Source organism: Panthera leo, chromosome E2 (genome assembly GCF_018350215.1).
Source record: "Panthera leo isolate Ple1 chromosome E2, P.leo_Ple1_pat1.1, whole genome shotgun sequence".
Classification (NCBI taxonomy): domain Eukaryota; kingdom Metazoa; phylum Chordata; class Mammalia; order Carnivora; family Felidae; genus Panthera; species Panthera leo.
The window spans coordinates 34,426,777-34,451,165 of record NC_056693.1 but is presented as its reverse complement, the minus strand read 5'-3'; the positions used below and the strand labels follow the sequence as shown (position 1 = coordinate 34,451,165).

At 56.0% G+C, this 24,389-nt stretch overlaps 1 protein-coding gene across 5 annotated transcripts; it reads right to left on the bottom strand.

The window, feature by feature from the left end:
* Positions 1 to 42: 42 nt before the first annotated feature.
* KATNB1 (katanin regulatory subunit B1) lies at positions 43 to 22,013 on the bottom strand. 5 transcript variants are annotated; one of them, XM_042918451.1, is made up of 20 exons: positions 21,647 to 22,013; positions 19,650 to 19,953; positions 15,327 to 15,457; positions 11,940 to 12,057; positions 6,605 to 6,705; positions 5,936 to 5,977; positions 5,220 to 5,303; positions 4,883 to 4,998; positions 4,384 to 4,455; positions 4,072 to 4,222; positions 3,780 to 3,970; positions 3,535 to 3,665; positions 3,073 to 3,123; positions 2,150 to 2,217; positions 1,891 to 2,010; positions 1,651 to 1,800; positions 1,290 to 1,366; positions 1,135 to 1,209; positions 758 to 874; positions 43 to 455 (listed from the first exon to the last, which is right to left on the bottom strand). In XM_042918451.1, exons 2-20 carry the CDS (start codon positions 19,687 to 19,689, stop codon positions 323 to 325), a joined length of 1,968 nt encoding a protein of 655 aa, XP_042774385.1. In that variant the 5' UTR covers positions 19,690 to 19,953; positions 21,647 to 22,013; the 3' UTR covers positions 43 to 322. The 5 variants fall into 5 exon arrangements, with proteins under 5 accessions (XP_042774385.1, XP_042774387.1, XP_042774388.1 ...); XM_042918453.1 differs by lacking the exon at positions 21,647 to 22,013 and adding an exon at positions 21,274 to 21,510; XM_042918454.1 differs by lacking the exon at positions 21,647 to 22,013 and adding an exon at positions 21,102 to 21,214 and having other exon boundaries at positions 1,891 to 1,959.
* Positions 22,014 to 24,389: the final 2,376 nt, after the last annotated feature.

Below are 24,389 nucleotides of genomic sequence, written 5' to 3'. Positions count from 1 at the left end.
TGAGAGAGCCACGTGGCCAGAGAATGCCCCTCCAGGCAAACCAACCAGGGAATAGTTACAAATTTAATAAAATCCGCCTTATAAATTACAGCAGCAGCCCCAGGGCGCTCTCTGCTGCCCCAAGAAGCGGGAGTTGGCAAAGCTGGGCAACCACTGCTGGGGAGAAGTTGTCTGAGAGCTCAGGGCTGTGCAGGTGGCCAGTGGGCCAGCGCCACCACCTCCAGGATGGCCGCAGGGCTGCAGCAGAGGCCAGGCAGAGGCTCACGGGCCCAGGAGTGCACAGGGAACAGGAGTGGGGGCTGAGGCCAGACCCAAGAGCTCCTCAGTCCAAACTGGCCATGAGTAGGTGCAGCTCGCGGAAGGCACTGCCGTGGCGGCCACTCAGAGCCGACTTGCTCTTGACGAGGCCACTGATGCTCTTCAGCTGCTTGTAGCAGAGCCGGCACTTGTGTAGCCTGTGGGCAGAGAGGTAGCGCTTGAAGTGCCAGGGCCTCTCCTGTCAGACCACTCCCGCCCTCCTCTTGGAGGCAGGCCAGGACGCAGGACTCATCCGGGCCACGCCCGGGCTCAGGGCAGAGCAGGCCACGGAGCCCGGTCTGCAGCCACCCCCATCCCACGGGGGTAACACGGCCGAGCCACTGTTCCAGGCACAACCTCCTCTATAGGCTGCCTATAGCAAGGCCGTCGCTGAGCAGGCTGGGCCCCCAGGCCCGTGGACCCCGACATCCCAATGCCGACACACGGCTGGGCCCCTCACCTCTCCTCCCGGCTGATGTCCACACCCACAGATGGTGGGGCCGCCAGGATGTCAGTGATCAGGGGCAGAAACCGCTGCAGGATCAGCTTCAGGGAGGTGCAGCCAGTCTGGACATAGCTTCAGAGGCAGATGAATGACGGAGCCACAGACAGAAAGATAAACAGAGAGCAAGGTCCACAAAGACAGAGGGGTAGACGGAGGAACAGGGACAGCACACGCTTGTTCTCAGCGTGGCCTCTCCCGACTTGGCGGGGACGGTAGAGCTGCAAAGCCGCTTCACACAGGCACCAGCCCTGGGGTCCTTCCCGTCGTCCCCGAAGGAGCCTCTTGCCCCTCCCATCCATGCCGTGAGGCAGTTGTGGCTTCCCCACGCCTACCTCTCATATTTGCTCTGCAGAAGCTTCTCGATCTGCGGCAAGACCGTGGTGCACAGGTCCAGCTTCCACAGGGAGCTGGGGAGAGGGCGGGGGACGTGGGCCCTTAGCACCCGGCCCGGCCCCCTCCGCCAGCCCCGTCCACCACAGCGACTTACGCTTTCTGGTTGACAATGTTGAGGAGGTCCACGACCACCGACAGGTCATTGATAGCCACGGCTGAGTCCACCGACGTCTGTGTAAAGAGAGCACCTGTCAGAGGGGACCAGGGACACAGCGGCCCCTGCCTGGGTGTGGTGTGATGGACTTTGTCGTGGGGTGTTAACAAGACTGCACCTAAAGTGATGACCGTGAGGCCCACAAGAGGTGTTCGACAAATGGCAGCTTGTGATGACGATGGTGGCAGAATGGGACATGAAGTCAGCCAGTGTGGTGACAGGGGCCACCCAGCCCCACTGCCCCGCCTTGCGCAGCCTTCTTCTCGGCCAGCCCAACGCCTGGGGGAAAGGTGGTGCTTGCCTTGATGTCACCCGTGGTCCACACGGCCCGCACGGTGTCCAGGTTCTTATGGCGGCTGGTGAGTACCACGCACATGGTGTCGTGGCCTTTGCGGATCTGCGACATGGCGTCCTCGTCGACCAGCTCCGCCTGCTGGGGGATCTTCACGGCCTGTGTGGGACGGGTGCCCATGTGCTGGCAGTGAAGCTCCGCCCTTGCCCATGGGCCTCCTTCCCGCCCTCAGGTTGGACCCCCACTCACGGGCAGGAAGTCAGAGGCCTTCAGCCCAATGGGCTCATTCCGGGTGGCAGGGATGATGGCAGGCTCGGCCTTGGGTGCGGGAGTGGGAGTGACGACCGGGGGCCGGGGCAGGACCTCGAGCTGGTAGGGTCCAGAGCTCAGCGGGTAGCCAGCCTGAGGCCTCCCTGTCTGCCCACCCCGGCACGGGAGGCCCCGACCTTCGCTGGGGACCTCAGCCCCTCTCCCAGCCCCACACTGCACCCTCTACACCTAGACATACATTTGGCACCGGGAACTGCGAGTCCATGGGTGGGCTGGGCTTTGCCACCTCCTTGGCTGTGGCCGTGTCTGGAGGAAAAGAGAAAGGTCTCTGGGTCAGGTCAGGCCAGAGGGACGGGCGGGAAGAAGGCAGGCCTTGTGGTGGACCTCTGGGTGGCGCCTGTTAACTGGGGGAGATGGGCAGGAACCAGTGGGGCAGCTGAGGAAGGAGACATCAGCAGTGAGGGGTTGGGATGGGGGTGGGGGGGTGGGTTAGGTGTGGGAGGCTCCTGGGAAGGCCTGAGGGTTGGGGTCAGACCTGTCCCCTCCCTTTCCACCCACTCCACCACAGGTCTGGCAGAAAGCAGGCATCAGGTACGGTGTGTGGATGGGACCCAGGGAGTTCCCAGGAGTGGCCATCCTGTCACCTCACTGGGAATGGAGTGGGGGGGGGGGGGGACATGCAGTGAGTAGATGGTGAGTGGGAAGCACAGGAAATACCACCTTGAGGGCGAATGATGAAATGGCCCCTTGAAGAGGAAGCCAGGTGGAGGAGGGGAGGAATGTGGGGGCTGGCCTCCGGCTCCCAGACCCCAAGACCCGCCCCCCTCCCACCTCCCTCCCACCTGCTGCTTTTCCTGGCTCTCTCTTCTCCACCGGCCCACAGGGGCCCTCCCTCAGCACACCACACCCCTGCCTCCACAGCACGTCCCATCCGCAGACCTAGCAGTGTGGCTGTCTGCCGTCTGTCCTCCTCCCTAGGGTGTGGGCTCTTGGGGGGAGCACCTGCCCGCCTTGCTCATGCTCCATCACCAGGGCCTAGCAGGGGGCCGGCACACAGCAGGTGCTTTTGGGTGAGCCCAGAAAAACTGGAGATGGTGCCACGGCAGATGAGGCCTGGGGAGCTGGTGACCCTGGGAGGCCAAGCTCCGCCGCCCGACTCACCGTCCTCCGGGGGTGCTGGGAAGGGCTCACTTCTTCGGGGTGGTGTCCGACCTGCAGAGGCAAGGAGGGCTGGGGACTGATAATGGCCAGCCTGGGGCTCCTGCCTGAGCCCTCAGAGCCGGGCTGGCCTGGGACCCAGGGGATAGAAGGTGGTCCCCAGGCGCACACACAGCTGCAGACCTGTGACCCCGTTCCTGGTCCCAGGAAACCCCAGGCCTGTGCCCTCCCATCTATTTGCCCCTATGGGGCCTTCCCTTGCTCGGGATGGGCTGGGGCAATGAGTGACCGCGGGGCCTCTGCTGGGGCCTTGAAGACCTGGGACAGAGCCTGGGTTCCAGGTGTAAGCTGGGAATCAAGCCTCGGAAGCACAGCGACATCCACACCGTCCCCCATAAAGCACCGTTGGCCTCCATGCACAGATGGGGGCCCCGGGCTGGGCAGGGGCCGGGGGCCGGGCCTCACTGATGCTGTTCTTGGGCTGGAAGATCTCATTGTACTCCTCGGCGTTCTGGATCTCGGCCCGAGACTCCCGCTCGTCCCGGTCATCCTCGCTGCTAGGGCTACGGCGCTCGCTCTCCGAGTTCTGCTTCACCCTGTGGGGCGGGGCCGAGCCGATAGGAGGCCGGCCCGGCCAGCTGGGGCCGGTCCCCCAAAGCCTTCTCAGTGCCGGCCCGCCTCCTGAGCCCTCTGGGGACTGAGCACCCTACCTCTGCGGCTTGCTGCAGGCCGTGCTGGGCCGCTCATAGATGCGCCGAAGCGGGGCACTAGGGTGGGTTGACTGTTGCGCCAGGGGCCGGCTGTCCTGCACAAGGTCCTGGGCCACGGTGCCTGTCCTGGTGACCCGCGTCAGGTCCACCACATAAGAGGAGACGTTGCTCTGGGAGAAGGCCACACCTATCTGCAGGAAGTGGCAGAGCTGGGGTACGGGAGGGCAGGACCCCAGCAGGGCTGGGGGGGGACGTGAGGGCCTGAGGGGGAGGCGGTGGGTGGCTCTCTCACCAGCTGGTCGTTGCAGACAGCCAGGTCGGCCACCTTGCCCCAGCTGACCAGGACCACGTCAAAACAGCGCTCGGGCTCCCAGCCATAGACGCGCAGAGAGTCCTGGCAGCCACTGTACAGGCAGCAGCCATCGGGGTTGAAGAGGACGCTCCTGGGCCAGGCGAGAGTGGGCCGTGGGTCCCAACAAGTCCAGGAAGGCTGTGGGGAGCCCCGGACAGAGGGAGCAGAAGCGGGGACGGGAAAGGCCCACCCATACCCACATCCCATGGCCCCGGAGGAGGGCCCAGACCCGCCACCCAGCTGCCTGCGCACCTGACAGGCCCTGGCTCTCCTTCGATGCAGCTCACCACCTGGAACTTCTCCAGATCCCAGAACCGGATGGTCCTGCAAAGGCAGCCAGGCTGTGCCGGGGAGCCGGCGGCCCCGTGCCAGCCTGCATACGGGCCCGGGGCCTGGAAAGCCCGGTTCTCTGCAAACGCCCATCCCTCTGGGTTGTGGCCACCAAGAGCAAGGCCTAGGGCCAGGGGTTGACCCTACACAGGCAGGCGAGGGGCCTTGGTAGGTGGGAGGTGAGCATGGGCTTTAGATCTGGACATGCCATGACGGCCCAGGACACTGGGGCCCGGGAACCAGGGCTGGGGGTGAGATGGGACCAGGACCCCACCCTGGCACGGCCAGAAGTCAGTTCGGTCTACAGAGCATCACCGGCATAGGACACCTCGGGACAAAGATGGACTGGGACAGAGAAACACACACAGAGGACAGAGATGAGAGGTGGCAGTCATGGGTCACAGGCCTTGCTCCTCCTCACCTGTCAGAGCTGCCAGAAGCCAGGAGGTACTCATTGGGGTGAAACTCCACCACGTTGACAGGTCCCGTGTGACCAGGAAACTCGGACATCATCTTGCCAGCAGTCAGATCCCAGAGCTGGGGCAGGGCAGGAGGGAGGTCAGGACCCGGCCTGGGACCTCGTCTGCCCGCTCTCCCTCTATTCCCACCCCGGCTCTTTATCCATGAGCCGCCTTCCGCTCTGGACAGGCTTGGGATATTCGAGCCCGACTGGGGGTGGGGGGGATGGCGGAGGACCCAGGCCAAGAGTGATCAGCAGACCTCAGCCCGCCCCAGGCCCAGGTCAGGCCAGGAGCTACCTTCACTGTGTGGTCATCTGCGGCCGATGCCAACCACTTCCCGTCGGGGCTGAACCGCAGACACCGCACAGCCTGGCTGTGTCCCTGAGGAGAGGACAGAGCGCTGAGCTCACCGTAGGGGCCTAGGCCCAGCGGGCCTCCCTCCTCACCATCCCGCTCCACCTCGCCCTTGACGAGCAGGCCTGTGAGGGAGGGGTCACGGAGGGTGTCACAGAGGGACACTTCTCATGCACTCATGACTTCCGGTCCTGCAGGATGCTCCAGGAAATCCAGATTTATCGGTCATTCATATTAGTTTGGAAAGCAACATATCTCATGCCTCTTTTTGCAGAGGTACGTGTCCCCTCTTAATGTCAAGGGTCTAAAAACGTCCAAAATTACTTACTAAACTCGGTGCTTCCAAACCCATATGAACAGGAATGCTTTTCACCTAATGACACCTGTCATCTGCCTACAAAGCCAGAGTACGGAGCAGTTTGGTAAATATGGCTCTGGGAGGAGTCATGGAAAGCGGGGGACCCAGATGGACCGCCCACAGCACTCCTGCTCCGCTCTAGATTCACGTTTCTCACTTGGACCCTCATTTCCCACATCGTCACCCATATGGGACAGAATTCCGCCCCCACCCCACCCCCCGTGCCAGGGTCTGGGCACTACCCCATGCTCCACGCCTGCATGGTGCTCGCGGAATGACTGACAAAGGGCGCCCCCCTTACCCTGTATCGGAAGACACAACCTTTCCTCCTGATGTCCCAGAGCTGTGGGGAGACGAGCAGAGGGGCAGAGTCAGGACAGGTCATTACCAAGGTGGGCTTGGCCTCGAGGGGCCAAGCTCAGTCCTGGTGCCCAGCTCAGAGGACGGTGTGCGGCCATGAGCAGAGAGGGGTTCTAGGCACCCCCAGGTCATTATACCCCAAAATGACAGGGTTCTGGAAACTGTTCACTAAAGGTGAGGTTTTGTTTTTTTTTTTTTTTTTGCTGAAAATCTTACATTTTAATTTTTATTTCTTTTTGAGAGAGAGAGAGAGAGAGAGCGCTAGTAGGAGGGGCATGGGGATAGAGGGGACAGAGGATCCGAAGCAGGCTCTATGCTGACATCAGTGAGCCCAACGTGGGGCTCAGACCCACGAACCATGAGATCATGACCTGAGCCAAAGTCGGATGCTCAGCTGCCCAAGCCACCCAGGTGCCCCAAAGCTGGGCATTCTGAGAATGTCTGGCACATGTTTCCACATCCCTCTTCCTTGGAAGTTGCAGACACTACCAGAGGGAAGACGCACCCCCCACAGAGCCAAAAGCTACCTGTGTCGTCCTCAGGTATGACACACAGCCCAGGGCCCACTGCTGGCCCAGCGGGAGACACAGGGCACAGAACAGTGTCGCACCTTGATGTTCGTGTCCTGGGAACCTGAGGCTACAAACTCGCCATACGGGTGGAAATCCAGGCTGCAGATGTTGGCTTTGTGTCCCATAAGTGTGCGAAGAACTGTCAAGGAAGAGAGCAGAGATGGGGCATGAGGCGAACGAGACACCCAGTGGGGGAAGGGCTGCCACGTTCACTTGTGTGTGTGCCTCCATGGTAACCACACAGCAAACCCAAACAGCGATTTTAAAAATAGGAGACAGATCAACCAGAGTCCTACCATGCCGACTGATTTTCCTATTTTCCCCCTGATAGATGAAGCCACTTCTGTCATTACCTAAGCCCCCAGGAAATGTAGTGCACGCTCCCTGTAGCTCACGCCCCTGGGCTCGTCCCAGTGTGTGCTCACAAGGACGCTGCCCTAGAGTCAGCAGAGCCAGACAACTATTGCACTCGGTTCACTTACGCTCTCCTGGGCCCTTCCCGCCACAGCTGAGGCAGAAGAGGGGTGCAGGAGAGGTCCATGCTGGGGGAAAAGCTGCTTGGTTGAAAAGAGAAATCCAGGAAGGCTTTTTGGAGGAGGTGGTATTTGAATAGGACATTAGTGGGTGGAGGATGAGGGAGGATATCAGGCAGAGGGAAAAGGGGGGCAAAGGCCCCAACGAGGGCAGTTGGAGGGCATGCCTGGAGTGGCTGTGGTCCTTACACCGGCTGGAGGGTGGCTGTGAGGATGGGACGGGTGCCACGTGAACTGAGAACACAAGGAGGACATGACTGCTGCCATGGGGAACGCACATGACTGCTGCCATGGGGAACGGCTCCCATCCGTCAAGCATTTGCAGGCAGCTCGGTGGCCAGGCCCAGCTCGACCCTCAGGCAAACCTTGTGCTTCTATCTCAGAGTATTTCGGGCACGACTCAGATTTGCTTCTTGTCTCTGGCCTCAAGTGTCTTGCTTGTTAAAAGATTTATCATTTCACCACCTGAATGAAACTGATCATCCCATAAGTGTAGGGGCCAAGGGGTGTGGAATCCAGCCATCCTTAGGTTGAGCCAAGGTGAAAAGGTTGCCTTGTGAGGTAATGAGTTCTCCATTGGAGGTGTTCAAGCAGACTCCAAACATAATGCTTTAGGGACAAGAGAGTTGAGCTCCAAGTACTAGGTCAATTAAAGAAACTCTAGTGTATGATTGCCTCCTTCCCTCAAGGTCCAGGTGCAGGACTCTGGAGCCAGACAGAAAAGGGAGCAGCCTGGCTCTGCTCCTTGCTTGCTACGTGACCCTGGGCAATCCCTTACCCCCATCTGAGCCTCGTAATGGTCATGATCAGAGTTAAGAAAGTAGACATAAGGTGCTTAGCACGGGCCTGCACGCAGTAAGTGCTCGATGATGCCAGCTACAGTTATTCTTGTAATTCCTTTCTGCACGAAAGCTGCTTCCTCTGTCCCCCCAATGGAACCTTCGCCCATCCTCCGGCCTCAGAGCACATATCCTGGTTCTCTGTCTTCTGACGCCAGTGATGACTCCTCAGTGCCCATGACCATTTGGGCGCTTCCCTCGTCCCCAGGACATCTGCTGAGCACTTCTGGTGTGTGGAGAACAGCCTGAATGACATCAGCACATTAGCACTGCCCCCAAACACCAACAGGAGGTGGGTGAGGACCTAAGGCTCAGAGGGTGAAGCAGCCTGCCTGAGGCCGGTCAGCAGGGCGCAGAGCCAGAATTTAAAGCAGGCATCGGTGTCCTGAGAAGCATGCTTCACCTCGTGACCCTTTACCTGAGTCAAGGGCGCTCATTCGTCTATGGCTCCTAACACAGAGCCAGGTGCACCTAAGGGCAGGATCAAATGAGCTGCTCCGGTCTTTATCCGCCTTGAGGTCAAAGTGCAGCCCTCCGCCCCCTGCCCACCACATCCACCCATCCTACTCGCTGCCACTCTGCAGCAGGCCCTGTCAGGCGCCAAGCTGGGACCGACCCATTTTTAGCTCCTCCAGAGTGTGACGAGGCACACATCTGTTGACTAATTCAACCACCACATCTGTTGCCTATCTAATTCAACCACCGAAACCTGAGCGGCCGCCTCTCCCCACTCTCCGGAGCAGTCACATGCCACGGGGGGCTCAGGGGCTGTTTTGCTGGCCAAATCCGGGGCTGGAGGGTACAGACGGGTGCTGGCCCCTGCTCCAGGCCACACCCACCTCCCAGCCCACTTGCTTTGCACCCCACGGCAAGGCTTCCAAACTCCAGCCCTGCCCCGAGAGAATGTGGCCGGTTCCACCCCTGTGTGGGCCAGATTCGCAAAACGCAGGCTACCTTCCTGTGGGATGGCTGGGCCGACCCACCCTTGCCCTCTGGCTGCGCTGTGGAAAGCAGGCAGGACCACATTCTTCTGGCGTGACTTCTGCCCTTGCTCTTCTGTCCCGGGAGGGCCCCTGGAAGTCCTGTTACTGCAGGGCTCGGTCACAGGATCCCGGAGTTGCGGAGTGGAGGGGCGTCCTGGATCCGTCTGCCCGGTGTGAGGACCTCCAAGGCATCCTAGCTGAGTAGCCGTTCGACCTCTGCCTAAACCCTCCAGTGATGGGCTGCCTTTCGAGGCAACCCACGTGACAGTCAGGCAGCCCTTTTAGAAGCCCCTGTGCACCTGGGACGCCAACTGGCCCGTTGTTTTCACTTAAGCTGTGATGGGAGGGGTGGAGGTCGGCCTGAGGTCTTAGCTCTTCCCGCCAAGGCTGCTGACGGCAGGTTTCCGTCCCAGCATCGAACCCCCCGAGTGGCAGGGTGAAGGGCACTAGGACGGGAGTCTTGATGCCAGGATTTGAGTCCCGAGTTCTGCCACCCCAGCCACCCCTCCTTGGGCCCTGCTTCACCCATGTGTCAAATGAGGGGGCTCTGCGTCAGAATCATCTGGAAGCGTACTGAGAGCCAGATTTGGGCCCACGCCACTACTGAATCGGGTTCTCTGGGAGTGAGGTCTGGGCCATGTGTTTGTAATGAGCTCCCTGTAGAGTAGCAAACACTGAGAGCCCAGGGCCCGGGAATCCCACGGGTCGTCGGTCTTCATTCTTTGCCTGCCTCCAGCTCCTCACATTTCCCTCACGTGTGAAGTAGTCACGGCTGAGAAAGCGTGGCACCCTTGGCTCCTCCCTGTTGTCCCTTGCTCCTCAGTGGATGGTGAATGGCCGGTGCTGTCCACTGGGATTCCGATCCAGGTAGAGACTTCCCAGGCACACTGCCTTCTGCCCGAGCCGTTCTGCTTTCTCAGCTGGAGCCCAGCCAGCCGGAGCTTGCTCCTCCCCGGGCCCCGGAGTCCAGCAACACCCAAGCACAGCATGCCCTGCCTGGCTCCCGCGTGTGGCCGGGCAGCGGGAACGCACGTGGAGACACTAAGCTCGCAGCCCCGGTTTGTTATCTCAGGGGCTTTGTCTTGCACATGCAGCCCATCACCGGGCGGGCAAGCATCACCCAAAAGGCCCAGGGGCGACATCTCTCTTGAGGACCATCTACGTAAGAAGACCGCTATTCTTGAGCACAGAGAACCTGGCCACTGGGCACGCGTGGCTGATGGCTGCTGTCCTACAGCAGAGGTCGAGCACACACCGCAGGACAGGCCCAGAAAGACCTCTGGGTCTCAACCAGGCAAGGGGGCTCTCTTCTGGAAAAAGCAACCTCAGCAAGACCCCTGCCACAGTTTCCTCTCCTGTCCTTCAGGTACCGGAGGGCCTCCGCCCAACATGCTGGAAGGTCCAGGCTGGATACTGGCAAAAAGCAGCGAGCAAACAGGTTTTACTTGGACCTCTCACTGTTGGCCTCCATAGTGTTCTGCAAAAATACTGAACTAGCTGTCAGAAACGGGGGGGGATTCCACTGAAAGTTCCAGATTCCCAGCTTCTCTTTAAAAAGTCTGTACGGCGGGGTGCCTGGGTGGCTCAGTCGGTTAAGCGTCTGACTTCGGCTCAGGTCATCATCTCGCGGTCCGTGAGTTCGAGCCCCGCGTCGGGCTCTGTGCTGACAGCTCGGAGCCTGGGGCCTGTTTCAGATTCTGTGTCTCCCTCTCTCTCTGACCTTCCCCCATTCATGCTCTGTCTCTCTCTGTCTCAAAAAAAAATGAATAAACGTTAAAAAAAAAAAAAAAGGCAAAAAAAATAAATAAAAAGTCTGTACAGCTGGCAACACTGGGCCCAGGCTGCCATGTGGCAGCCCCCACTTTGAGGGAAGGCAAGACGCCCCACGTGGCCCGGAAGCAAAGGCGCAAGTTTACACACTGAAAGATCCCAGCAAGGATTTAGCATAGGACCAAGGGTCACCACTGCAAAACCTCAGGACACCGGGACAAAGTGCCTGCGAGCAGATACGGGACCCAGGCAATGGCACGCGTCTCCCAACAGCCACGGAACGGGAGCCTAACATGCGATGTCGCCGCACCTTCAAAGTTCTGAGGGAAAACTATTTCCGATCTAGAGTTCTACAAACTCTAAAAAATAAATAAACAAGGATGAGGGTAGAATAAAGTCATTTTCAGCCGTGGATGGTCTCTAAAACTGAACCCGTCACGCACACTCTCTCCGTGAGCTATGAAAGAACGTGCTCCAGCAAAAAGAGGCAGAAAACCAAGGAAGATGGCAAATGTGGACTCTGGCGCAGCCAGGCTCCCGTCACAGAGCTAACTCCTTGACTTCCGTGGGAGGAAGGCAGCAAGAGACGCACAGAAGGGACGGGAGTTGCCACGATACCATGTTCCTCAGAAAAGCGGAGGTAGCGAGACACGAGGCAGGAGGACAGAAGGTTGAGGCCCCTGGAGGATGGGAAGGAGTGAGGTGAAGGCTTCTCATTTCCGTCATGATTATTTGGAGAATGGCCGGCATTTGGCTTTTTAAGCTCTGTACAACTTCTATAAAGATGAAAACCAAGTCCATACAAACAGAGCACAAGGAGACAGAAGACCTACCCGCCCTAGGCCCCATTCCTGCAGGCAACGGTTGCCCAGAGCTGAGAGGCGGCGCCCCCACGTCACGGCGCACGCACCCCGGGCCCCCCCACGGGCCCCCACACTTGTTCATGTGTCTCGCGTAGCCCCTGATGTTCTCCCAGGTTCTGAATCCACACCGACACCCACCCGCCCATCCACAGGTGTCCAGGACATCTCCTGGGCGCCTCCTGGGCGTCAGCACCCAGAGGCAGCAGTGACATCGCTGCTGCCGGGCTCACGGGGGCGGGCAGTCGCCACCCGGTACGGTCAGGTTTCCAGGAGGGAAGCACCCAACAGAGTCAGGACAGGCTTCCCGGAGGAAGCAGCTCATAGCAGAGCCTGAGACAACACGACTGCAGGCGTACATGTGGGGAAAGCAAGCGCAGATGCCTACTTTTGGCAGCTTCTAGGTCCCAGACGCGGATGGAGCCCGACTGGGAGCCGGCCACAATGAGCTCCTCCGGGGTGTTGAGGCGGACGCTCTCCACTGGGGACGTGTGACCTGTCAGGCTCTGTGGAGAGAGGGTAGCAGCTTCAGGGCACTGTGTGGAGAAGCCCCCGCTGCTGCCCCAGTGTCTGGCTCCCCAGGAAGGACATCAGCAAGAGGTGGCTCAGCAGGGAGGCTCTCCCGCACGCAGGCTGGGCAGCCACTTCTCTGGGCCTCGGCCTCCAGGGCCCAAAGGGAGCCAGAGCCCGGTCACGCTCCAAACCCCTCCCGCTGCCCGGTGTGCCCCAGATGAGGACATCGTTTGCCCAAATGGCCCTGGGCCCCTTACAGGGGAGCCACTGACCCTCCAGCCCTGAGTCCAAACCACTAAGCTCTGCTTCCACCTGGGCTCTGCTTCCATTCCCACCCTGCCCGGCCATGCTCCTCAGGAGGAGAAACCCTGACAGAACCGAGGCCCGGCTGGTCAATGGCACACACCTCACCCCTCTGGAATGCCTGGATCCCCGGGGGTTGCCCCTGGCGGAAAACCCGGCCACACTCCCAGGCAGGGGCTGGTGGAACCCAGAGAGCTTGGCAGTGACTCTACTGTTAAAAACTCTCATCCAACTCAGCGCAGGCCAAAGCGGGGCAGGGCTGGGGCAGGGCTGGGGCAGGGCTAAGCCAGGTCCCAGCCCAGCCCCTTAGAGGGGTGGGAGGTGCTGGCATTTCCAGCTTTCTGGAGAGAAGGCTGGAATGTGAAGTCCATGGCATCTGTCACTCCCCGCCCAGCACTGGCCACCTCGAGGCACAGTGGTGACTCCATCATTGTCTGCTAAGACGATGTTCCGAGGGAGGGGTGGAGATGGCAGGGGAAACTGCTCCCCAGCAGAACTACCCAAAGGCCAGACAGTCACAAGCAGCCTGTGTGACTCACAGACGTCACCAGTAGGAGTATAAATGAGTAGAAACTCCTTGGGGGGCCAGTGGGCAAAATGTGTCCACACTTAGAAATGCACATTCCCTGCATGCCACAACCCTACCTCTGGGGGCCTCCTCTGCACGCGCTCAAACACATGGCAAACAAAATAGACACAAGGTCGTTCACCGCAGGGAATCTTTTACACAAAAGACTAGAAGCCATATAAGTGCCCATCGGAGGAAACTGGTCAGCTAAGCTGTGGTCCTCCATGCAACAGAAAACTTATTACTTGGCCATAAAAATGAATGAGGGAACCGCCCGAATTATAATAAAGACTCATCTTCATGACACTTCAGGTGAGAAAAGGTGAACGGTGTATACAGAATACTGTCTGTATATTAAAAAAACAAAAACAAAAACAAAAACAAAAACAAGAAGGGGAAAAATTCTGGAAGGATATAAACTAATCAGAAACTGTGCTGTGGTGGTCCGTAGGGAAGAAAGTGGGAATCGGGGGAGGAAAGAAGACCTTTCACTGCTTACCCTGGATCATTTGGATACTGAACTATACGAAGCTCACACATACTCAGAAACACACAAACAGGTAAAAGTGGACCGTCTATAGGGGGCGTAGCATGGGCCTGAATCCGAAGGTGAGCAAGAAGGTGGCGGGCGTGAGGAGCTGAGAGGCCTGGCATGCAGTGTGTAAGCAGGGGAGACATGGGGGAGGCCTGCAGGCTGACCCCAGCGTAAGAAGGGGGTTCCCCGCCGTCTGGCAGGGGACGTGAGCATGGGGTCACCTCACGTTCATTTTGGTTGGTCTTTATTGATTCGTTTTCAATCAGTATGTGTTGCTTGGGCATTTTGGGGGTGGGGGTAGGATACACTTGAATCCCAAGAATAAAGTGAAGCGAAACAAAGCAATTTCAATTCTGTTCTTTACCCTGGCCCTGATTCAGCTTGGATCTCAGTTCTTGGCTGCATCTCACAGAAATACTGAGGTGATTAAGTTTCTACTAAAAAAAAAAAAAAAAAAAATCACTTCCTATCCCTTATCTTTATCTTCACGTGGCCAAGAATCATAAGAATGTTAATACCCTGCGCTGGCAAGGTCGTGGGGGGGTGGGGTGGGGAGGGCATGTCCCCATTCTTCTGGCAAGAATATAAATTGATTTCTGGAGGGCAATTTGGCAATATGTTTCGAAAGCTTTTTAAAAAGTGCACACCCTCAGATAATGCAACCATCGCAGATCTGTTCAAAGATTGAGGTAGATGAGGATGTTCCCCTCTGTGGCTGAGCAGAGCCACAGCACTGGAAATAACCTTTAGGCCGGGAACAGGGCAATGGCTAAGCTAATTCCGGCTCATCCCTACAATGGAATACCAGGAAGTCATTAAAAATCACGCTGTGGGGGCGCCTGGGTGGCTCAGTCGGTTAAGCGTCCGACTTCAGCTCAGGTCACAATCTCATGGTCTGTGAGTTCGAGCCCCACGTCAGGCTCTGGGCTGATGGCTCAGAGCCTGGAGCCTGCTTCCGATTCTGTGTCTCCCTCTCTCTCTGCCCCTCCCCAGTTCATGCTCTGTCTCTCTCTGTCCCAAAAATAAATAAACGTTAAAAAAAAAAAAATTAAAAAAAAAAAAAAATCACGCTGTGGAAGGATATTTGTTGACACCGGAAAATGCTCGCAAACAATAAAGACTGTTATCTTTCCAGGCTGCAGAGGAATAAGATAGTGCTCCAAAAATATATGGTTATATATTGCCATGATGCGCATGTGTGCACGTTTGCACGTGTGTATGTGTATGCCTGTATATGTATCTGTATCAGCACCCAGAAGGGCATAGACCAAAATACCAAGTGTAGTGGTCTTTGGATGATGGAAATAGATGTAATTCATTTTTGTATTTTCCTCCTTTATGTTTTCCTGTTTTGGAGGCAGTTTGGGGCAATGAATTCATTGTGTGACAGGGAGAAAGTGTTATTAAAGAACCAGCTCGCTAATCAGCTTCAACCTGGTGCCCTCAAATCTTTTTTGTGGAAGGAGACAGGGAATGATTCAAAGTAACCTCCAAGCGCAGCTGACAGGTGGGCAGATGGGCCAGTGGGCAAACCTCAATCTTGAGCCCATGGGCTTGTTTTAGCTTTCTCACATAGGCTCCCCGGAATTCTGTCCACCAGCAGGGGACTTCCCCATTCCTGAGGGCTAGCTACTGTCCCAGCCATCCGGGGTTGTCCTGGGCCTCCCTTGAGCAGATGGCTGCGGGCCGGGGAGGTGGGCACTGATGTCGTGCTGTGTCCCCCTAGCCTCTGGGTGCCCTAGACCTGACAGAGCCTGCAAAGCCACCTGCTCCCCAAGGCCCGACCCCACCCTGCTCCCCAAGCCCGTCCCCTCCCTGGGCTTTTGTCCTGTTTCCCGCAGGCTAGCGAGGCTCACCATGATGCAGTTGGGTTTGTTGATGGACCACAGGTTGACACGGCAGTCATCTCCACCAGTAGCCAGCAGCCGCCCGGAGGCTTTGCCCAGTACCAGTGAGGACACATTGCTGGCGTGGGCAACAATCTCCTCTACACGAGAAAGGACAGGAGGAAAAGGCATTCAGAGAAGGCGGCCCCTGGTCCCGGCACGTGAAGCTCAGGCGGAGGGCTCTGCCCACTACAGCTCCCCTTTGGAGACACCCTGCCATGAGCCGAGGCCTGGCTGCTAGGACAGGCCTTGCACCTGAGGCAGAAGTGACTATTTCTCAACCTTAGGCATTCCTGTCCCACACTCCAGCCTGACGGTTTTCTCCTTTTTCTGCATATAAACTGATAGTATTTTTATGTTTACCATGCTCAACTTAAAAAAATGACTTGCCTTTTGTATTTAGCTCTTTCTAAATAAAGACAATTAAGCGGTAAAATTCATAAAGTCACGAGATTGATATGTTCATTATACCTAATCTATAATACAAAACAAAAACAATTATTAAAAGAAAAAATATTGACCCACATACCACCTAAGCATCTCTCTGGGGCTGCTTGCTATACACATAAACCCACTTTGGAGAACATACTTGGACCATTCAGGTCAACTCTAGACAAGCTATCTCCAAGTGAGCTCACCCAGGGCTTCAGCCCGCAGCTTCAGAATCATGGACCAGGTTCTGGTCTGAGCTCTGCTACTGTAGGCTGTGTGGCCTTAGAGTAGTCACTTACCCTCTCTGAGGGCTGGGTTCCTCCTCTGGTAAATGGAGGTAATAACAGTGCTTGGTTCATTGAGTTGCTGAGGATTCCCTGAGAACATTCTGTTAAGCCGTGCTCAGTGGTTGTTAGCAAGGCTAAGGCACAGAGAGTGGGCACTGGGGGCCCCGGCAGCCATAGGCGGGTGGGCTGCCTGAGGGTGGGAGGCCCGGGTGTGAGGGGTGGGAGTGAGGGCTGACCAGACAGAGTGGGAGGTATGGCCCCGGTGGGCAGCCATGAGGGCCCCTAGCCAGGACTGCTGAAGCTGCAGGGGGGAAGCAAACGTAAACCACAGAGGGTCTTATCAGTGCTCCAAAGGGAACAAACACGAGCAAGGAGCTAAGAGGCAGCCCAGGCCTCGAAGCCAGGCCCTAAGTGACTTCCTCCTGGGAATGAGGAAGACAGAGGACAGGTCTCCCCACACCAGCATAGGGAAAACCCCAAAATGCCGACGCCCTGAGGCAACCGGGAGGCCGGCTTGGGTGACGCTGAGGAAAAGGGCTTGCAGTCGTTGCATAGAGGGCCTCTCCTGCACTCCGGCCTCCACCCTGCCTGGGGGTCTCTGTGGCACTGGCTTCGCACCACAGGGCGGGTGGGAAATGGGGCCTAGGAAGGCTGCTTGTCAGGAAGTGTGGCTCAGAGGGGATGTCATCAAAACTGCCCTGAGGACCAGACCCCAGGCTCACTGTCACAGATGATGTGCCACCCCAGGGCCCCGCCCGGCCAAAGCCCTGCACAGGCTGAGTCCAGCCCCAGCAGAGGCCCAAGTGTCAGCGGAGGCCTCGGGAACCCCATCACTGGACTCAAGGGAGCTGAGTCCCTCCCTAATCTGCATCTCAACTACGGGCAGTTCTGTCCTCTAGACACTGTAGGGACAGATCCCTGGGGTGTTCTGGGGCTTTGGCCACAGACTCTTGTCCGTTCAAGAGCTTCTGTTGGGACCTAGTGACTTCCCAACCCAGAAAGAGAGCACCCACCTTCTCCCTGAGCACTCAGTTCCCAAACCTTGGGCCTTCTCCCCTTCTCTGAAAACACTCCCTGCATGCACTGCCCTCCACTTGTGACCTACCTAAAGGCCTGGGTGTCTACCTTGGCTCTCACCCTTCCCAGGGAAACCTCTGGCTGGGCTCCACCTCACCGGGCTTTCTTGGGCACACTGCCACCCCTCTCTGGGCCTCAGGACTACTGCCCCTTAATTCATATATAAATGTTTCCTGGGCGGCTGCTCCAGGCCCAGCACTGGGGAGAATGTGGGGAACGACAGTGAGAAGGTTCCTGTGTTTATGCTATAGCCTGATCAGATGGGTCCTGGGACATGGCATCCCTCTCGAAGAACCACAGATGTTGGGGTAAGAAGGATGTGGAGGTTGGGTCTTTCTAGAGGGGCTCAGCTCACTCCCCTCTAAGCAGCCTGACCAGGGTCTCTGGCCTGATGGGAGCCCCTGGAGGAGCCGGGGACCAGCAGGAGAGGGAGGTACACCATGGGCACCAGGCAGAGGAGGCTTCGGCACGGGGCACTGGCCTAAGAACTCTCCCTCTGGCCTGAAGGACAGCAACCACCAATGGCCCAGGCCTGGGTACCGAATTTTAGTGCAAACAAATAAAATTCCTCACAGCATCTCTTGGCAGGCCAGGCTGATGGCTGCTGCTCCACCCTCTGGCCCAGGCCTGTGCCAGTTTCTCAAGCTCAGTTGGCACAACCTGGGCCCCACGTCCCGGCTAGAGCCGGGGACACTGCATTCTGACAGAGGTGCTGAGGATTTGCATCCTAAATGGAAGGTGCAGAGAATTGGGTTTCAATGACCCAAACTGGCCTAGCACCTTCTGATCTTTGCTGGACTCTAAAGCCACAAGGAGCAGGGATCATTTGGCTTTGGGGTCTTCAGACAGCTTATACTCGTGGCGGCTGCTATGCACATGAACTTGTCAGCAGAACCGACATGCCTGATCATATTACCTCTTGTTTGAACACTTTGATGGCTTGATCTTGCCTTTAAGATAAAGCCAGGGCCTCGGAAGGGCTGGGGTCCCGTGGACAAGTGCCCCCAAAGGCCCCAACAGCCTCATGTGACACACTCTCTCCACTGCTGTGCGGCAGCCTTCTTTGAGCCCTTCCAACATACCGAGCTTCCTGCCCCAGGGCCCTTGTACGTGCTATTTAGGCAGCCTACAGCACTCCCCTACCCTGACCATTATCTAGTTAATGGACTTGAAGCACAGGTCTCAGCTTGGAATCAGAGAAGGAGAAATGGAGGGGTGTGGTTATTTGATTCCTGCCTGTTGCTCTCCTCAGGCTCTGAGCCCCGTTGCACAGGGACCTCATCTATTTTGCACGCCACACCCCCCCTCTGGACTGTCTCCTCAGTGCCTGATTCTATGCTCAGGAAAGACCAGCTATGAGGGAATATATAAGCCCCAAAATTACAGAGCCACTCTGTCCAAACTGTACTCTCCTTGGGAGTCCATAACAGGGTTCTCCCAGAACCCTAGGGCTAAGAACAATTTGAAACTGCCCAAACTTCTCATTTTACACATGAGGACACTAAGATCCAGCAAAGAGCTTTGCCCAGGTTCTGAAAACAGCTCAGAGGAGCCTTGCAAGCTTCCGAAAACAGCTCAGAGGAGCCTTGCACAGCTTCCGAAAACAGCTCAGGGAGAGCTCATAGCCAAAGGTGACCAGTGTGGGCACAGCAAATCTATGCCAACCAGTTATTATAGGTCAGAGGGACCTTTGGATCCTCAAGATCCTTTCCAGGGGTCCAAGAGAAAACTATTTTCAGAATAACACCGAGATGTACGTGACTTTTACCCTCTCGTTTGCTCACAAGCATACATGGGATTTTGGGGGGGAAGACATGTGATGACATCATCACAAATGGCATGTTTGACTGTATATGCTTGTGTTTTAAAATGTCTGGGTGTTAATTCCTAACGTGTAAATATGGATAACTCCCATAAACAAAAAGCCGTCAGGGTCTTCAACAATTTTTAAGAGTATAAAGAGGTACAAAGATCAAAACGTTTAGAACTGCTAGTGGAGAATAACGTGAAGATGGGTGATGCTGCTCAGTCACATTCCAGACCCTTTTGCCAGCATCCCTCAGCCTCCCCTCTCACCCCCACCCCCATTCCAAGATGCCCCACCTCATGGGGGAAGCCCGACTCGTGAGATGTCTGCAAATGCCAAGAACACCTCTTGGCGTTTCTCTAATCCCGCCTGTCAGCCTAACTGCGCTGAGAGCTGCTTTTATGTTCATCACCTCGCTTGGGTCTCACAGCAACTCTGGAATGTAGGTGTGATCATCTCACTACACAGACAGGAAGTTAAGCCTCAGAGAGGTTAAGTCACCTGCCCAGTGTCACCCAGCTAAGAAGGGCCAAAGTCATGATTTGCCTCCTGGTGTATCTTACTGCAAAGCTGGGAGTCTCTCTCTGTGCCAAGAACAGGAGACAAAGCTGGGGGTTCTGGCTCTCCAGCAACAAGCAGCTAACAGAATACACGGGGTGAGCAAGAAAAAAAAGAGAGAAAATCACTCACGCAACTTCCAGGCCGTCTTGGTGACCACGGGGGTGGCCATCCTTCAACCGGCTGCACCTGAAGCTCTGCCCACAAAATAGACTGTGCTTTCCTCCAGGGGTGGGGGTGGATCCCCCCCAGGATCCGCCAATCAAGTTGGCAAGGAGTTCCCACACATCCAGGCAGAGGGAATGCCTCGACTCTCAGCTCCGGATTGCTCCTGGTTTTAAATCATTCACAGCAGCCACAGCAGCAGCCTGTGTGTGCCCGCCAGGATCCTGGATTGTGGAATGTCAGGCTTGAGCCATCTCAGCTCAACCCTGGGCTGGAACACAGACAGAAACGATGGCTTGTTAGAAAACACTTGGTATGAGTTCGCCAAACTCTGGGCTTGCAGAACTACAGCTGCAGCTCCCTGGATCACCAAGGCCACTTGACAAAGAGACACCCACCAAAGCCACCAGAGCCAGGAGCTGCACTGCCAATCGGGTTTGAGAATCTGGAGGAGGCACCTCAGGCAGGGTGACTTGGGACCCAGGGAAAAAAGGTCCTCCCAGATGCCGGGATGATGGGATGGGAGGAGGCTCTGTTCCAGGAGGCTGGCCGCCTGAAGTGCAGCAGCCGCAGTGGGGCGGGGAAGACCACATGTCCGCAGTTCAGACAGATCTCTGGGAATGACTGCTGTGTCTGACGCTATGGCAAGGGGGTGGAGTCAGAGGCTAAGCTTATGGGCCCAAGAGAGGCACTCCAGAGACAGGCATTTAAGTCTTCTCTGGGTAGAATCTCAAAGAGGGCCCCGAGGGTCCAATCCCTCCGTTCGTGGCAAGGAAACTACTCCTGGCCCTGGCAATTCCCAAGGACAGACTGGGAACTAGGTCTCCAGTCTGGGCATGAGTCGGTATGACTCCTCAACTCTAAAAGGCCACCTCATGAAGCCTTCTACCCTTTTCTTCCAAGCCTCTTTCCCATGAACCCTCTCCTGTCCGTCCCCTCTCTCCTGGATTCCCCAGTTCTGCCTCTCTAGTCCGCCGTTTGTTCCCTTTCTCCTTGCTGCCTGTGTCCCCCATCCGTGCATATCCTGTCTCCTGGGCTCCCTAACTTGACCCCTGCCTCGCCAGACCCCCTTTATTTCCCTCCCCACTCTGCTATCAGTATCCCCCCATTCATTCACTCTCCTGCTTCCAGTGTCCCTATTCACCGCCCATCCTCCTGCAGACCCCCAGCTCCGCTTCCGGCCTCCCGGGTTTTCTCCTCCGGCCCCCAAGCCCGTCCCGCCAGTCCCTCCCGTCCCGAGGCTGGGGCTGGTCCCACGGCCTCGCCAAATCCTCCCACTCCTCTCGGCTTGCGGGGCACGGGCTCCAATTTCCCCCCGCCCGGAGCTCTCTCCGCCACGGCGCGGCTCGGCCCGGCCTGGAGTGGCCCGGTCCAAGGCCCATAGGCCCCCTTTCCTCCTCGCCCCCTCGCCCACTCCACCTGCAGCTGAGGCTCCGGAGGCCGAGGCTCCTCTCCAGGCGCGACCCCCACTTGCCTCCATCCCCTGCCCTGATTGGCCGCTGCTTGACAACCGACCCTCACAACAAAACCTCCGGCTCAGAGCCCCGCCCCCCTCACCACCCGCACCAATGAGCCGCCGCGAGCGCTCCACCTCCAGCCAGGCTTGACCAATCGAAGAAGGCGCTTCTGCCGCTTTTCCTAAGTACCCGCCCTCTTTTCCTGAATTGGGACTAATCATGAGGAAGGAGAATTCAAGAGCCTCCCCTCAGCTTCTAATTAACCAATGAGAGCTGTCATTTCCTTGGTCCCGCCTCCACCTCAAACTTTCCCTTTCCTCCGCTTTCCTTCTCTCCCTCAAACTTAATTCGCGTTTGAAAGCATTTCGAGCCGCCCTCCAATGCCGGCTGCGCCAATCGCTTTAGCAACCGTCCCAGTTTAACCAATAAGCTTAAGCCTTATTGGAAAACCCAGTTCCCAAGTAGCCAATGGGGAGGGGACATCGGGAGCAGCGTGAAGCCACGGACCTTCCATCTTGGAGGGGGGCGAGGAGGTGAAGTTTTATCACTTTGCTGTAGTTCCTGCTCCTTCCCTCTAGTCGGGGGCGGTGCTGCGGTGGTCTAAGAACTTTACTTCTCTGGCTCGGACTGGAGACCTTCAGGGAGACGGAGCTTGATCCCGGGTGCGAGCCGGGAGTGGAGATCCGGGGTGCTGCCCCACGGCCCGGCGTCGGTGAATGGATGTGTGGGCTACCACCTTAAAGGCACCACCAACCAGAAATCGGAGAGAGGCCGGCTTCATTTGATTCGTGGGCAGGAAAGGCTTAGGGAAGGGCCGTGACCGGCTGGAGCCGGGGCCCCACACGTGGCCAGGCCGCCTAGGAACCGCTCATTAGGGACTCGAGCCCACTGGTGATGCCCAGGGCCTGGTGCCTAAAGACCCCCGAACCTCCCCGTTTATCCGCCAGCCGCTCACTGCAGCTCAGGGCAGCTTGATCTCTTGTAACGCACCTGACAATCCTAAGAAGTAGGAATTCCTGTTCCGATTTACGGATAAGGAAACTTGAGGTCCAGATTAACGCGCTTGTAATAGGCCACACGATAAAAAAGAATGGTGTCCGGATTTGAACCGTTGTTGTTAAAGCAAAGTCTGCGGATTTCTCCACGGTACTGCACCCCCCGCCAGAGAGAGGCAGAGAGTCCACCCTCACGTTGTACTTTTGGGAAGTGGGTGGAGAGAGGTATCAAAAGAGGACTAGATGAGCAGAATAAAATCTGATTGATCAAAGCTGTCCACTCTGTATTTCCCCTCAACTTTTTATTGTGAAAAACTTCCCAGAGAAAACTTGCAAAGAATTCTACAATGATGTGTAATAGTTTTAATAGTACAATTCACCTGGTGGATAATCCAACACTTGCTAACATTTTTCCGTATTTGCTTTGTTCATGTATGTATGTTTGCTGAGTGATTTGAAAGTTGTAAACATCAAGACATTTTGCCCTCAGTGGCACTAAAATGCTGAGCACGTACCTCTTAAGAATAAGGCTCTGGTCCTGATAAACATTAAATCACCACATTTAAAACAACAACAACAACAAACTAATAACTCCCTAACATGCAGTCCAGATTTCCCCAATCATCCCCAAAAGCTATGTAAAACTTTTTCTAGCTAGGAAACAAGATTCACCACACCTGGCTCTTTAACTCATTTTGTTCCAGTCCAACTTTTTTTTTTTTTTTTTTTTTTTTTGAAATAACATTGATCTTTTGAAGAGATTGATCAGGACTTTTACCTTGTAGACTGTCCCACATTATGATTTTGTCTCACTGTTTCCTTCTAGTGTTGTTTATTTTTGTTTCTTTCCCTCTGAGTTTCCTGTAAATTGGAAGTTAAAACTTGATTAGATTCAGGATCAGCATTTTAAAATACTTTGTACTGAAGTATCACGCACATGCTCCAAAGGGCATAGACTCTAAGTGTCAAAGTGAGTTTTCGCAAACTGAACATGCTCAGGTCAGGAACATTACAAACTTCCCAGAAGCCCCCCATGGTGTTCCCTCACATTCACTAACCCTTACACCCCAAGAGCAGTGATTACTCTAATACCATCAATTAATTTGTCTGGGTCCCCCCCTCCCCCCCATATAAATGGAATCAGGCAGCATGTACTTTTTTGTATCTGGAAATCTTTTGATATTGTATATGAGGAATCTCCATGTGGCTTACAGTTCATGCATTTTCACTGAGCCTAAGTAGAGTTTCTCAACCTTACCATTACTGATATTTTAGGCTAGATCCTTTTTTGTAGCAGGGAGCTGTCCTGTGCATTGTAGAATGTTTAACAGTATCCTGGGCTCTACACACTAGAAGCCAGGAGCATTCCCATACAGTTATGACAAAAATCTCTCAAGACCACAATATATGTCTCCATTCTACTCTTGATGTGCATTTGGGTTCTTTCCAGCTTGGTACTAATAATAGTGCTGCCATGAATGTTCTAGTACATGCCTTTTAGTGGATGTATAATGGCATCTTGGTTGAGTTGTTCATCATTCTTGTTCATTGGATGAGCGGGTAAATAGACGGATGGGGGAGCGTGGATGGATGGGTGGATGGGTGGATGGAGTGGAACCTAGGAGCAGAATTGTTGGGCCAAAGCTTAGTCCTAGATACCTCCAGTTTTCCAAAGTGGTTGTACAGATTGACCCTTCCACTGGGAAAGCTACGGGAGAGTTCCATTTGCTTCTTATCCTCCTGACACGTATTCATGGCATATATACTGCTGGGTTTGTGGTGGCATTTCATATCCCTGATGACTAATGAATTTGACACTTTCATGTGTTTCTTGGCCAAGAAACACAACATTTGAGTGTTTTTAAGCTAACATTGAGTGCTTTCTAAGTGCCGTTTCCAGCCCTCTGATTTACAAGTGTTATGGAAGACAACAACGCCATCCCATTTCACAGATGGCTAAATAGTAGTTGGTAAGAAGAGGAGCTGGGGGCTGTTCCTGGCAGTCTAATATGGAGCCCCCAGGTCCTGGAGCATGCACCTTGGCTTTGCCATTCCCACATTGTGAGCTGGGCCACCCTAGCCACATTGAGATCTAACCAGTTGTTTGAAGGTGGCTGTGGGACCATCTGCAGAGGTGCTGCAAAGACTCAACATTCCAATGGAAAGACGGACAGGAAGCAAATAAGGAAGGTGGCCAAGGTGAGTGGGCAGGGGGTGGCCCCTAGGCTATAAAGACTAAACATGAGGTGCAAGCA